General features: G+C 38.5%; 1 protein-coding gene across 5 annotated transcripts in view; it reads left to right on the top strand.

Annotated features, from left to right (window-relative positions):
* The first annotated feature begins 1,182 nt into the window (after positions 1 to 1,182).
* celf5a (cugbp, Elav-like family member 5a) overlaps positions 1,183 to 16,614 on the top strand; it is a 212,718-nt gene continuing 197,286 nt past the window's right edge. For 4 of the 5 annotated variants that reach the window (XM_081385149.1, XM_081385148.1, XM_081385145.1 and 1 more), the window contains exons 1-2: positions 1,214 to 1,682; positions 15,349 to 15,431. In XM_081385149.1, coding sequence (XP_081241275.1) covers positions 1,325 to 1,682; positions 15,349 to 15,431 — 441 coding nt within the window. In that variant the 5' untranslated portion in view covers positions 1,214 to 1,324. Of the gene's footprint in view, positions 1,683 to 15,348; positions 15,432 to 16,614 lie in introns of all 5 variants that reach the window. The other variant, XM_081385147.1, reaches the window with a different exon arrangement.

Below are 16,614 nucleotides of genomic sequence, written 5' to 3'. Positions count from 1 at the left end.
AAGAAAATGGAACAATTCTACAGTTAAACCATCAATTAGTTAACCGTAAGTTCCTCAAACTCTAAGTTACTAAGTTAATAGGCTAAACTGAAATAAATAAATAATAATAATATGAAGAGTTCAGATGCAAAAGCCTCTAAGTGCCATCTGAAATTTTCTTATAGAATGATCATTTTTATCAAGCTTGTATATTTAAGTTCAGTAATTTCACTTAAATGACAATTAATAGGTAATCTTCATTGCCATTTTAGTGAAATTATTTATTTTAAATATATGAGCTTGATAAAAATGATCATTCTAGAAGAAAATTTCAGATGGCATTTAGAGGCTTTTGCATCTGAACTCTTCATATATTTAACAGAAAAGTACATGCAATTTTACAATAACATTTTTTAATTTAACTAAAAAGTATGAATTATAATTTACTCTGAACATATTAACAAAGCAAGTTAAAAGTTAAAATATGTATATATATAGTCTCCAAGTTTCTTTTTTACATTTCCTGTATTTTTAACGGGACTTTTATAGATATAAAATAATGTGCAGTTGTTTTATGTTACATTTTTTGTTGTTTAGTAAATGTTTATTGCATTATTTTATATCTATATATTTATTCATTTATTAGTCATTGTTCGTGACTTTAAAATACCCTTTTAACAACATTAATGACACATTTCTACATTTAAATATCTAAATAAATTTCCAACTGCCATTGGTAATAAAATTAAATGATAGATGCCATCACTTATAGACTGTCAATCCACGGTTAACCTAACCCTAACCCTAACCCTAACCCTAACCCTAACCCTACCCTACCCTGCCCTACCCAAATAGGTGTGGTCCGGATAACCGTATAGTTCCTAGCCTAATATTAATTTACCCGGATGTTGCAAGTGCAACAAACAGACAGTTTTCAGCGTTGCATTGCGCTGCTTTGTAAACGTCCACTTTGTACAAAGAACTCATATTTTACTCCGTGTTCAGAGGCTCAAATGGTTTATAAACGTCTAATCCTATTTGTTGTCTTGTTTTTGTTCGGAACGAAAGTACTCTGACGAAAACTGAAGTGTTTTTAGTCGATCCACGCTGAGTGTGGGCCTGATGGCACGCGTTGGCCACTGGGTGTCGCTCTGGAGCAACAAATGGCGCGGCGTCTCCCCCACCCCCTAAACATCCACTTCGACGGTGTGTATGTGTGCGTGTGTGTATCGCCGAGAAAGTAAGTCTGTGTTTCCAGCTGACTGCTCGCTCTCTCTTACTGTGTGTGTGCCTGTGTGTGTATGTGTGTTGTCATTATTATTATCCAGTCTGCTCCCAGCTCAGAATGGCCAGATTCACTCAGACTGAGACAAGAAGGGAGCAGCACCCACAGCCGCCCCATCCCGCTTACTCCAGCCTGCTTTTCACTGGACCCGGGGCAGCTCCGACCCAACATCCACTCCTCCTAATCCCGCACCAGCACCAGTACGCTCAGATCCCATTCCCTAATCCCATGAACGGGTCAGAATCCATCTCCATTCATCAGGAGAACGGCACCATGAAAGACCAAGATGCCATAAAACTCTTTATCGGGCAAATACCGCGGAACCTTGAGGAAAAAGATCTGAAACCATTATTCGAACAGTTTGGGAAAATCCACGAATTGACAGTATTAAAGGACCGATACACCGGCATGCACAAAGGTAAACGCGTGATTCCCCTTAATAGAGTCTGTGATTTTTGGGTGGTTAACACTATAATAATGTTTTCTTTCCTAGTGACACATTCATAATTAGACGTGTGAATATGTTTTTTTATTTTTATTTAATATTGTCTTCTGCATTATCAACCACGAACCATGCATTATTGTAATATTTATTATAAATCATACGTGCCATTTTTGTGGTCCACTGTCATGTCAACATTCAACCCATAGCCTGCTGAAACTGTATCAGGTCCATTTAGCCATGCACTGTTATACACTTGCATTGTTTAGAGAGAACTTATCTTCTCAGTTTTGAACCTTTGCATTGTTGCTTGCATGAATGTTATTATGTATTGTCCCTCATATAGCATGTCTGTGGACCTTGCCTTTCTCTATGGCAATTTGATTTAGAAAGCTTTCATTCGAAACTGGGGCAAAGAGGCTTAGACAATTCATATTTAAAGAGTCTTTCTTTTGCGTCTTCTTTCCTTTCCAATGGGGAAATACTCCCACCACCCCAGCGCTTCCTTGTGCAATCTGACATATGCAGTTTTCGCAGATGAACCGGCGTTTTTATTATGATTATATGCATATTAATATGAAAAACGTTCAATCACAATACATAACGAACCTCATTTTTCAAAATATAACTGTTAAATGAACCAAACAGGTGCCAGAGTAATGAAACACGCGAGAAAATATTAATAGTAGCCTACAGAAAAACGCGCATCTTTACTTATCTGATCACATTTGCTCTTAGAACACGTTCAGTTGTGCGTCACGGAACTAGAACGCGTTACACTGTGGCGTGACGTTCTACTTGACAACTGACATTGAATAGGCTACGTCATGTATCCCACTCAAACCAGAAGACAAAGACTAAAATTAAACCTCTATTTTGGTATAATCTCGTTCTTGTCGTTTACTCTCCTGAAGCGATATGTGTCGGAAACAGAATATTCACATTTGTCTTCGTTAGTGTCAGTTTCTATTGGCTTCATATCAGCGGTGTGTTTATAATTATGCTAATAAGGCTCTATTTGCTCAAGCGTTCATCCACGATATTTACCCCGTGAGAAGCCCTTCTTCATATGGGGTTTATGTGTTGAACATGTCAGAATAATGAGAATATACATTGACTTCATGTGCGAGAGTCTCATTTGGGTAAATTGAACTAAACCAAACGGTTTAGGTCTAGAAAACGAGCTGAGATGTCAAACTTATTATTGATTTTAGGTATCTGTAACAAATGATAAGCTCTAGGGTGGATTTGCATGACAAAATTGGATTTGAACTTTTAGAGGGAAGTTAAGAAAGTAGCTACTTACCACAATCGACCGTTATGAAAGCGCGCCATTTCTGACAAGATAGCTCACGCGTCTATCCGTCTTTGATCAATTTGCATCAATAGTGACATGCAAATTATTGTATTATTTGAAGTAATAACTTATATAGCAAATAATACAAGACAGAAACACCAGGCCAGGGAGCATCCAATCTGAGTTGACTGTTTCTCAATAAGGATAGTCCTCTTGGGCATTGATGGATGTCAAGCTTATGTGGATACACCTTATCTAGTGCATTACTGTGAGCTGAATAGTCACATCAGTTAGACGTCTAAAATATAGAGCTTTTCAGTTTGTAGTGAATTTAAATTTTGGAGCCATTGGGCTCCCTCAGGAATTAACAATGGTTTTATAATGGTGATTTTCCATTTATAAGTAAAATTAGGTATGTGGTTAATAACCTCAAATGCTAATTTTGCGTCAAAAATAGTGGTCAGTAAAACACAAGAATGTGAGTTTACAGGCTTGTTTAATTTATAAAATGAAAGCTATTATTCTTAAAACCTAGGTAATTCCTGAAGACTTATACAAATTGACGTTGTTACTGAATAGCTGTGTTGTTTTAATGAATATTATGGTTGGTTGCGTACATATTAGTTGAACTTGCTGTCTGTACAACATCATAGGCCCAATTTTTTCATCCTAAACTACCTGATTGTGCTTGTGATGTAGCTGCCTTTGGGACAGGAACTGAAAATGAGTTCTAAAGGATCGTACAGAGAATTGTTCTTCAGGATGGAATTTCTTTTCATCTTATGTATTATTCTATGAGGGGATGTGAAGATAAGAACAAGTCAGCAAATATTTACATACACTTTTTGTCAGCTTATAGAGATTGTGCAGTCTTGCATGTCGTCTCAATATGGACTGCATTGGTGATGTAGACCCCAAGGTTGTTTAAATGTTTGGCTAAAATGTCGCTGTGGATGCTAATGTAATTTTTCATTCAAAACGTGATGGAGTGCAACAGATGATGCCAGTACTAGTTTGCATAAATACAATTCGCAAAATTTCATTGAAGATAAGCGATTTAGCTGTGAAAACAAGACATCTGTGCATCTGTTTTTAACAGTTCTTCAGACTAAAGGGATCATATGTAGGTTTCAGAGGGAGGGAACATGTTTCGGCGCTAAGTCAGCTCGCTAATCCACACAGGAAAACACAGCATTAGTTTGCTAAGCGTGGTAATAAACCATGACCGTAATGACGGAGGAGGATTAGCAACTGTAGTTATTGTCTGAGGTTGCTGTCGCTCGGATCACTTGGTTTGTCCCTCTACAGTGGCTGCTTCTATGCAATTAAAGCATGTTGGAGTCATCTAGCCTGCGGTGTGCAATATGAACATTATTATGAGGTCTGTTCCATGGGCTTAACAATTGCTGTCTCTTGATTTGTATTAACAGGTGAGCTTTTCCCCTTCAGGCTTTTCACCTGTGATCAGTTGAGATCAGCATTTTATTAAAGTTTTTATATTTAGTATGGAGTTGAAAATGGGTTTTATACCCACAGATGTGCCTGCAAAGCTGGAGACACTTGCTATGCTGTATTTGTAATACATGAGCGTGGTATATAGATCTCCTGCTGTGTTTAGCATAAATAGACTATTGTTGCATTGCTTTGAAAGCTTCTTATGCACATTTTGCACTCTGCAGGTGAAGATGTCCAAGGATAAGCTTGTGTTGGCTTACAATGCAAGGGGCATGGAGAACACTATACACCAACATATGCAAGGTTCTTTAGCCTTAAACCTGATGCTGACTGAATGTCTGTGCTTAATGCCACCACATTTACATGTTCTACTCTAGATTGTCAATACTTGCTTTCAAGGGACATATTGTGCCAATGCATTTATGGCCGACATCTTAGAAATAATCTTATAAAGTATTAAACAGTTTTAATTTAAAGCCAGGCTATTGAAAGGTTCAATCTATATAAATGTAAAGGTAACCTTGTTGGATATTGATTTGAATAGTTTTATTTACACTGTTATAAAAGGTTTGAATTAAATCGTTCTGTTGCCTTTCAGCAAAATTACATCATAAATCCCTTATTAATAGGAAGATAAAACCTATTTTGTTCGAAGAACCAATGTTGGGATATGCAATTCATTTGGACGAGTACCCTTCTTTAAGGCACAATATGTAAGATTTTTGCATTAAAATATCAAAAAACCACTAGAACAATGATATATTATGTTGATTTGTGTAATTATGTTATCCCACATTTATCCAACAATGTTTTAATCCAGAGAAATATGCAATTTTAACCAGTGACGCGGTCTATGTCATTGCGTCGCCGGTCAATTACATCATATCCTCCCTACCCTCAGCTGTCGGTAGAAAGAAATGAAAACTCTACTTTTCGAGCGATTTTCATGGAGTCTTTAAACAGGAGGTCATTGGCTCTGCTTTGGAAGGTAAATATGTCCGGTGGCTTCTTTATGACTTAAAACTAGTCTGACAGTCCATAGACCCAAAAATGTGTAAATTCTGTAATATGCAACAAAGCCGATTAATAAAAAATGCAATGCTTCAGCAGCTCTACTGGGAAGAACCGTAGCTCTGAATGTCAGGATGAGATGTTTCCTCCTCTACCAGCGAGCTTTGCTTTGAGCTACTTGTCTTTTCATGTGACCTGGCCACTTATCTCCCCTTTACCTGCTTTTAGATGGACTTTCCTCCATGCGGAGGGGGTTATTTATCTTTTTTTTAAGATGGAAAATGTTTTTTTTAAGGCCATTACATTTCATCAGGAGATGGCACTTATAGTAGAGTATTCTAGACATCCTTCTGAGGAAAGAGGTTCAGTGACCTTACGTAACATGTCCGTTTTGTGGTCCGAACATAAAACACAAAAGCGAAATTATTGATGCGCTATTATAAGATGCGGTGTATCTCTCCCTTGTGACCGTGTTTACGGCGGATAATAAGCTGGTCTTCAAACGTGTCATAATGTCTGCTGTGTTTGCTAATAGAAAGCCCACCCGACTCCCTCTACGCCATGCTGCTTCCCAGATTGATCTGTAATTTGTAATCTCACTGCTGTAGGATCCAAGAAAATAAACGTATTAAACATTACGTTTTTTAAGTTGTACTTAAGCGATGAAAATTATATATTTAATGTTACTGTTAGGTGAAATCATTTGTTTGGATGTGTATTCTTTTTCATGTTAAAATATTTTCTTCCATCAGATCTTAATATACAGATACAACTAAAAGTAAACCGTTTGTTACTCAATTTCTGTGAAAATATTGCAACTGTGGCGAATTCATTTAAAAACATTTCTTGACCTGGCTTGCTTTTCCTGTAGAATGATGTAAATTTTCTTTTGCATTTTCGCATATCCATTGTTTGTACCGTGTTGGTTCAACCATATAGATCTCTTTAAAAAAGTGCTTTCATTGTCTTGACAAACTGAAAGACGTAGAATGAAATATGTACATGCATAAAATTAAAGATTGTACTGCATTTTAGTTTGTGTATTTTGTATTTTAATTCCACATCATACTAACAAGAAACTATACTTCCAGAAACTATAACCACGTCGAGAGCTGTAGTTTTGACTACACAACTTTACGATGCTGTTTGCAAATGTTCGTTGGAACTATGGTTTCAGGAAACATTGAATCGTTGAACTGTGTTGCTAACTATGGAACATGAGACCATACCAACAATGCTTTTGGGAAACACACCCCAGCCTGACATGATAACATTTGCTCAACCAATGGTAAAACTTTGGGGGCGGGACTATCTCTTTGGCTGACCAATGGTAAATGGGGGAAGTGTTTACAAAAACTTTTTTGAAAACGATCATTAACCAGGTTAAAAAAATTCCAGCCTAAGCTGCTTTGCGAGTCTTGGGGGATGTTTACACGACACCGTTTTCAACAAAAAATGTAAAACTTTTTATGCGTTTTGGCCGTTCAGCTACACGACAACAGGGTTTTGGGTGCCTGAAAACGTTCTCAGTGTAAACGACAAAAACGCGAATTTCTGAAGACGATGCTTGATTTATTCTGTTTAGCGACGCAAGGGGTGTATAAATTACTCACTTCATCGTTAAACTGCTAAATTTTCTCGATCCATTTCAAAATGGAGGTCAATTCTTTTGGGTTAAAGCTTATTAGTTGCTCTTCTCTGTTTAGTGTTTTGCGCAATAAATTTTTTACAAGGTTAGTTCAGAGGTGCTGTTTTTCATGGAGGGAAAAAGAAAATGATGACAGAGAATGAAACGTATGATACACCGGTATGTCTGTTCTTTCCGACATTTCCTGCAGTCGAACTGTTGTTCTGTTTTTTCAAGCTTCCTGAACGAAAGATTTATTGTCGAGAGGAAAATAAATCAACACTCAGCACGGTTGACTAATGAACAGCGAAAGAAAGATTCTGTTGGCGTTGATGAGAACGGCTTGGAAATATGTAAATGCCTTGTTGGAATTTGAGCAGAAAAGCCTTTTTCCACTTCCTTTGATCTCAGGAAGGAGGGCATGGCCATTATGTCAGTCAGAGAGCTGTGACAAATGCCATGCACACACACATAGGCAGCTCGAGTGGACAGGGAAAAATGACAGGAAGGCAAAGGGCTAAGCACAATAGATGAACAGACTGAGAGAGATGGAGTGATTGTCAGAACCACTGAAAACAAATGGTGCCTTTAATCCGGAGGCACCGGCGGAGTGACGGGCCTTTCTGACAGGATGGGAGAGCCAGATCCACTTCGGCAGACAGGAGAGGGTGGAAACAAAAGGATTTAATATGAAAGGGGAGGTTTGGCGGGGCAGATGGGGGACGTCGTCATGATGTTGAGAGTACGACAGGATGAGACTGTGCATTAAAGATCAGGTTCGCGTAGTATTTGTAGGTACTTGTACCCAAAGTGAAGTTCTATCAGTGGGTCTGAACATGAAATGATGACACAACAATACCAAAGTTGTTTATTGTAACGGTTGTTTTAGTATTCAGTAGGTCTAACAATATGTAAAGTTATTAACATTACATAAGCAGAAAAGTTTGGTTTCTACATTCACTGTAAAAAAGAAGTTGCTGCCTTCAATTTTTAAGTACAATCAACTTGGATGTTTAAGTCATTTCAACTTAAATTACATCAAACTGACTTAAATTCGTTGAATTTTGTAGAACTTATAATAACGTTGAAAATTTATCATATAATCTTTTACAGTGTTGACTTGGTGCGGTCATTTTGTTCACTTTTTTCTAGGGTGTTGCAAAACCCGTTCGATATCAGTTTGACACTGTTTTCTTTTACCAATAGCAGGTATTTTTTCGCAAAATACCGTTCGAATAGATGCATGTCGATTTGATGCTTTGACGTCAACAACAAAATATACGGAATTCCACTCACAAGTTGAAAAACGAAATGTGCAATAGAGGGTTCGTAAAAATTTGTAAGAGTTTATGTTTTAGAAGATTGCCCGTATGTTGATATTATACGCATTAGTGTCTAACCAAACATAAACGCCCCCTAGAGTCAATTATGGAAAATACTACGTACTAGGTGGATTTAATTATTGGGTATAACAAATAGGCCTTTTTATTATGAATGAGCCAGGCATTGTTGAAGAATTTCACCAGAACCTTTCCCAGATTGCTTCATCACAATATCCGCTACCGAATATTCTTGTTGTTTTTATTTTAGTATTGGGAAGTGATGCTGTCTCATGAGCATTGATGAAAGGTGATATGGGAGAGGATGTTATCAGTGGGTTTGTGGGACCCGTCAGGGATGTGTGGAGAGGCCTGCTGCTCAGCAGGGCTATTAATAGAAATCTGTGGCATTTCCGAAAATAGGTTAAGCTGCCACTGCTGGCATCACTGCTCGTATGCCAGCCATCCTCTGAAGACAGAAAGAGAGGGAGAGGAGGAGAAACAGATGTAGCCTACTGAGGAAGTGTCTTTGTTCCGCTGTACCCTTCTTGCACTCAGTGCAGCATCAGAGTTTTCTGGCTGAGGACTTCCCAGCATGCCGCAAGACACAGTGTCACCCCTCGATATTTCTAATTCACAACACAAACGCTGATCTAGACCTATTTGAGTCTTGCCATGACAAACAACTCTTGCATATGTATTAGGAAGCCACATTTTCCATATCCACAGTTGCTATAGTGCAAAATTTTCCACTATTTATACAGTTGCTGATTTTGTTTGCATCAAATTTTTCAGAACTGCTATAAATTTTCAGTGTGCAAGCAAGGCATCATTTCCCACAAAAACTTTTAACTTTAATTCATAAGCTGAATAATGGCAACTATGTACATATAGTTTTGCTCTAGTACATGGAGGTTGAGCACATTTAAAGGTGGCAGGCTTAATTAAGGTTTACAGGTTACGCTAGCGCACCGCTTATATTACAATACTCATTACAAAGTAATTAGGCGAGGGAAGGGACAATATTGTTGTCTGGACAGTGACTAAGAAAGAGGTTCGGAGGAAATCAAGCCCATATGCGTTTTTTCATGGGAGGCGGTCAACGCATTAAGGTGTTTTACATGATACGCGCTAACTGCGAGTGACACTGAAAGCGACACCGCTTGCCGAAAGATTTCACAAGAAACATTCACGTGTTGTCATGCACGATTGCAAGTGCCACATTGCGCACACATTTGGATAAATTACCTTTTTTAGTTAATATGATCCTGGTGCCATTGTAATGTGGCTGCCTGTATTTTTTCCTCTTGCTCTTAACATGACAAAGGTTGTTTCTTGAAGGGATGGTTCGGAGTAAAATCAACCTAGGGTCCTTTGCACCATGACCTTGAGCCAAACACCCCCCCCCCCCAGAAGCTTTTATTCCCTTGGTCGAACATTATTAAAGTTAGAGCTTATTTAGAGATATCAGCCGAATGGCTTAGTGCAGGCGCTAATGGATCCAAGGTTGTATCTCGTAAATTACCCCACTAATAATGCCCAGAATGGTACCAAACTACTACAGTAGTACAAATAGGTTCTGTACTCATTAAACAAGCCATTGGAAAGTTTGTAAGTACATCAGGAGTTTATTTAAATAACACTTGCCTGACGGCTAATGCTACTGCTAACCCGGACGTCGAGGTCACTTCCGTGATTTGGGAAAAGCACGTAAAAGTCCTGGCAGAAAGCGATGCATAAGGATTTACATGCTTTTCCCAAATCACTGAAGTGACCTCGACATGCGGGTTAGCAGTAGCATTAGCCATCAGGCAAGTGTTATTTAAATAAACTCCTGATGTACTTACAAACTTTCCAATGCCATGTTTAATGAGTACAGAACCTATTTGTACTACTGTAGAAGTTTGGTACCATTCTGGGCATTATTAGTGGGGTAATTTACGAGATACAACCTTGGATCCATTAGCGCCTGCACTAAGCCATTCGGCTGATATCTCTAAATAATCTCTAACTTTAATAATGTTCGACCAAGGGAAAAAAGGCTTCTGGGGGGGTGTTTGGCTCGAGGTCATGGTGCAAAGGACCCTAGGTTGATTTTACTCTGAACCATCCCTTTGACAAAAAAAAAACACGTTGCTCACACTTTCTCTGGTCATCCCATAGACCTTATTCAGAGCAGCACCATGACATGTATGAAAGAGAGGCTGTGAGGGATAGACTTACCGTGTTTTCAATGGCATCTGCTGTAAAAAATTTCCACAGCTCATGTTGTCTGGGATTTTTTGTCTACTGAAGTTTCTCTGAAAGATATTTTTGCAGTGTTTCGTCAGCAGAACAATCCAAAAACATTAAATAACAGTACAACCCACTGAAGAGATGCATGTCTATCCCTCACAGTCTCACTTTCATTCCTGTTAAATATCAAAGATGGCACTGCTGTGAATAAGGTCTATTAACCATTTAATCTGCAGAATCTCTTACACATCATAATACAAATGTGATTCAAAACCCCATAGATTCAATTGCAATCCATTTATATCGCATAAAATGACTTAGAAATGACTTTTGGTAACTCCAGACAAATACAAAAAGAAGTGAAGGCAAAATTACAGTATGTTGTTGTTATACCAAAATAAGACTGACAAGGCTCCTTATGCAATATTGCAATTGAATCTTGACTGAAACCGAACCAAATGCAAAAGTGAATCTGTTTCATTTTGCATTGTTTAGACGCTTTGTAAAGCATATGAATGCAAAAAATAAAAAAATAAATAAAAATAAATACAATGATCTAAAGTATCTATACAATATAGTGAGAAACCGTCTATATATGTACACTGTGTGGAATACTGTATGTCGATATTGAATCAGCTAGGGCTTTATTAAAAACATTTTCTTAATAACCACACAACAGTTTTAAGTTCAGTCCTTTGTTCTCAGAGCTAAACTTAAACGTGTCGGGAACGAGTAGGAGGTGTGAGTGACGGGAGTGTTCGCGAAGTTGCAAAGTGCTCAGGCGAGAACGTGGAGAATGGGGGCACGGAAGCAGATTTAGCACCAAGACCTTCGCACTTAACAGGCACCTCACAGTTCAGGGCTTGCACACAGTTATGAAGGGGGGCAGGAACAGTGGTGTGATGGCTCGGCTTTTACTATAAAAAACAACCAGCAAATGGGGGCTGTCAGGAGCAGAGGGAGGGAGCGGCACCTTCAATTCAGCTTGCTTAATTACTGCTAAGCCTCTCTACCTCCCCATGAAACTCTAGTCTACGCCATTCCTCAGACCTGCAGGCCTCATGGGCCTCTGTCTGTGTGATTGCTTATTAGCACGGGGGTTAGATGTCATTTTTGCCCCGGAATAAAGAGAGGCACATTTTTGCTGCTTTTGACTTTTTTGTTTTGGTGATTCAGGAGAAATCATTTTAAAATACATCCGAAAGTATGAAACCACTAGTGAAAAGCATTACATTTTTCATTTTAATTCTAATTAATTAATATATTTCACATATTATTTTATATTTTTTTTTGGCAAATTTTTATTTAAATATCAGCATAACACATTAAGAAATGTAATTACAGTAAAAACAGTTGATTAATGAACTTGAAATATTTTATCTTCATTTTTTAAAACGTTTCCAGGTTTAAATGGGTAAAAAAAATCCCAGATTTTCCAAGTTTTGTCAGGTTTTTGAACCACCCTCTATTAATATTCCCTTTCAGTGAAGTGTTTTATCAGGAACCTTTCAGCTACATATAGAAAAAGGATTATATGAGCTCAAAATTTAGCTACTAACTGTCAGCTTCCTTTGTTAATTTTTAAATCGCATTTGATCAAACAATAGAGATTTTTATCAAACAATGCGGTAGATCATTTCCACACTCTGTCCTTAGGGTGCTGCATCAGCCATTTCCATGGCTGATACTTTTATGTCGAGTTTCAAATAATTTCATCATGCAGCCCAAAATTGCGCGCCTGGTATGCAACAGCAGGGCAGTAATTTGTACGTGTTTGGATTCCAATTGGTGCCTATGGGCTGCAATAACACCATGCATTAAAGTGAAGGGATTAGAATTAAAATGCTTCTCTTGCTATCTGTTTTACTGTCACTTTCTCTCTCTCTAATGGACACGTCACACACACTATTCTTTTGCTTATATTAGTGGGGCAACTAATTTACTCTGGATTTTCTTTGTGAATGCCATTTGAATATATCCAATTTGGTTTTTGAGCATTTGCAGATCAAGTTCGCCACAAATTGAAAATAACCTTGGTGGGAGAATTTGAGACATAATAAAGCTTTGATGTATTTGAAAGCAATGCAGGGTTAGTGGGACTGATGCAATAATAAATATAAAGTAACACAAGTGACTTGCTTGTTTGTTTGTCCAAGTCTTTCTGTGAAGACAATGTTTTCTTGAAGACATGAACATTACCTGTTCATGACCCTAAGTCACTTCAAGTACTCATATAGTGGGTTTTGATTGATTATTAGCATTTATTCTTTATTATCTGCTGTCTTTTGAGTTAAATTGGCTTCTATTGACCTTAGTGAGAATAGATGGCTCATTTAGTTGGACGCAAATAAAAACAAGTCTGCTGGGCCTGAACTCCAATCCATACAAACATTTTGTAGTGTTGTTTTCTTGGGTGATGATCATACAGCTGACAAAACATTGAAAACTCTGAAAAACATGGTTTATGAAAAATACAGGTGGCCTTCCAAGAAAATATGACATACCAAACTGCCCGCTTTCTCCACCACAATTTTTTATGTTTGCATCAAATTAAATGGAAGATATACTCTAAAATCTGTAGTCAAAGAACAAAAGTTCACTGAGTTATACAATAAGCTACTATAAAACTCTAAGCTACTAAGTGTTAATATTGTGGATTGTTTGTTTGAGCTCGACCAGTGGTGTGAGTTTGGGGCGGGGCGATCTCTTTGTTTGACCAATAGCAGATGGACAGTGGAAACATGTTTGGAATCTTGTTTGAAAACAATAAAAATGTTAGGAATTCTGTTTGGTGACGTTGGTTATGTTATAAACTTCATCTTTAACATATAAATACACAGTGTTTATTTCTGTGCAGTTGAACATGGGTTAAGAGAGAAAAGGTGACAGAAGGAAGAGACAGCGATATGACTGCTTAGTAGTTACTTTCACATATACAAAAATGTGATCCCCGCATTGCAGTGAGTCGGTTATCATGCAAATCTGAGAGTTGCTTTACTGTAAAACCAGTTAGCACTGTTAACGTCACAAAAATTAATGGGCTCAGGGATCTTTTTCCCGCAAAGTCTCCTTTTCTGTGATACTTTCGGCAGAAGGGTTATATAATCGGCTGTGTATATGTGCATGTTTTTATGAATTCACATCTCTGTCTAGGAACCCGAGAGACTCAAAGTTTCTCTTACTAGTTCTCCAGCACTGTTCGCCTCTCTGTCAGGGTGTCAAGGGTAGTCAGGGCTTATTCCAGCCAGCCGAGAGCCTCGGACAGGGACTGCTGGCTGATCTATGGACTTGCTCAAACACACACACACAAGCACACATACGGAGAAACACACACGGGCACATCCAGTGTAAAGCGGACTGGACAGGCTCCCCCATGTTAGAAAATAGACTGTCTGTATTTAGCCTGTCTGCAGGGACTCCTCACAGCACCTCTGGCCCTGTCATTGTAAGGGACGCGGAGGCTTTGTTCTGGCTCGTTTTCCTGTGCTGGCGATCAGTGAAACTCGATGGGAACACAATGTTGCGGGTAGACTTGAATCTTGAATGAAATTAATCTTGAATGCTTTTTGCTTTGCTCAAATTAAACCAGTCTATCTTCTCGTCCTTTTGGTCTGTCTGATTCAAAGCAAACATCTTGGGGCTCTTACCTAAACTTATTTCCCCAGATTTATGTTCCTTCCCTGCTCAGTGTTGGTCAGTGAATAGCTTTCAGAAACCTTCACTTTCACTGTTCCTCGGTGGTGGAAAAATGTTAAGACTGAAACTCATTGTCCTTATATTAGCTAATTGGATAATTGATGCCATTTTGGGATTGTAGTAATGCCACCTTGTAATTGACACTACTTTCCAATTACTATATTTTCCGGTCACGTTTTTATTTATAATCTGAAACATGCTGTGGCTTATATTCCAAAGCAAATTATAATGCAATTAATGTCAAGCACACAAAGCTTGCGTAATTTTGGATTTGTGCCGAATGAGAGAAATGAACACAATTTTTATTTGTATAGCTCATTTCCCACATGCCCAGACTTTCAGTTTCAATTTATATAAATTTGTTTAGTATTTATAATGAATCTTGTTTATAATGAATGACACTATAATAAAATTTGATTTATGCTACTTATCTGTGTGTGTATTTATTTCTCTCTCAACGATGCAATTTTGACCCGACTTATAATCAGTTGCGACTTGTTTTCTTGGAAATAAGGTAGTTGTGTAAAGTGTGCAACAACTCGAGAGAAAACAAGAACCTGTGGAATGTGTGACTAACATTACTCTTGTAGTGAATGATACTTTTCTGCACTTCTGCTCTAATTTGGTAAGGTTTCTGCTGGACAAGCCATCTTAACAGCCTAAGCTTGTCTTATTTGGTCTTCCAGTCTGGTCTGTTGGCTTATTTGGTCTTCCAGTCTGGTCAGGCTGGGAGACTCTCTTAAGCTAGCCAAGAATAGCAAACCAGCAGCATCTGTATTGTTTTCTTCCTTACTCCATTGCTTCTACTTATAGTATAATGATTTGTAATTTAAAATCTGCTCTAAATGAATAAATGTAAATGTCATGCTGATGTTTTTGTCCTAATGAGGCTGTTTGGTTACTTCAAATGACTTTGGCCATGCGCCGATATCTGGCAGTATAGAGTTCAAGACCACTGTCTATCCAAGTCATTGAAAGTCTCCTTTCCTTTTTGTCTCACAGGCTGCGCGTTCCTCACCTACTGCGCCCGTGAGTCGGCCATCAAAGCCCAGAACGCTCTCCACGAACAGAAGACACTGCCGGGGGTAAGTCCACTGCCAGCCTTTCGCCTCACCTCTTTAAGAGGACCACCATGCCAGTCAAAGCTAAAGCTGCATGTTTTAGACAGAGAGTTAAAGCCTTTGGAACAGAAATCAGTCGATAACCCAGCCTTTTAAGATCAAGCTTTGAGCCGTTTCATGGTACTTCTCCCCGGGGACATTTGCAAGCATTGATCCGATGCTTTCAGCACAGGGCTTGGGGATGCAGTGATAGCAAATGTCAATTCATTTGTTCTCTCAATTTTTCCAAACTGCTCCATTTACGCAAAAAGCCAGTGAGTCATTGTTGCCCAGTTGCACAAAAGTATTCCAGATGCACAAAAATAAACATAGCGGGGTGCATCGAGGGTGTTTCCATTGAAAGTTGTGTGCTTCTGAGTTTTGCTGGCAATTGCGATGACATTCAAAGCACAAAACTCACAAGGAGGTCTGACAGTAGTCTGCACGGCCTTACACAACCATAGTGAATGGTTTGACAATGACACATTGTTGCCATGCTGCCAGTCCAGACAGACATCTCCTGAAGTAACCTGCTGGAAACTCATCACAATTGCAATTATGGCAAATTATAGCATGGGATAAATTGATAGATATTTCTTAGTATTTTAAATGTTTCCTCTTGCGCCTCAGTTGGCACGAACTCCACAAGCTTGTGCAAAACATGATGATCCATATTAGTCATACACTGATTTTACAGAGATTCTAGAGATTTGAAATAGAAATGTAATATAATATGTTCAGAGATGTCTAATGATTGGTACACAATGTACGATTTTGTGCTTTCCCCAGGTGAAACATGACCAATCGTGGGGATTTCTTTGGTTGTGGCTCCTAAACGGTGTTCCTACTTCGTACAGTGAGAAAGGTTCAAAGTTTTGCGACCAAAGATAGCCTGCGATAATTTTCTGGCAGCTTCAAAATGAAAACTTTTAAATGACAAGTGGTGTTTGATTTAGTGCCACGTTGGATTCAGGGCAACTATGTCAAACACACACCCACCCACACATGCTTTTACCCCTAATAGAACATTTGAGCCTGAAAGGAGAGAAAAACACATGAAGGAGGGGGCACTCAGAATGTGACACATGTCATCCAGACCTGTTGAGAATACATCTCACTGTGGGGTGAGAGAAACACGCGCGCACATGCACACAGACTTGCTGCATGT

This window comes from Scardinius erythrophthalmus (assembly GCF_964197995.2).
Source record: "Scardinius erythrophthalmus genome assembly, chromosome: 14".
NCBI classification, from domain to species: domain Eukaryota; kingdom Metazoa; phylum Chordata; class Actinopteri; order Cypriniformes; family Leuciscidae; genus Scardinius; species Scardinius erythrophthalmus.
Note: the sequence above shows the minus strand (reverse complement) of the source record. Positions and strands in the feature narration are given on the sequence as shown.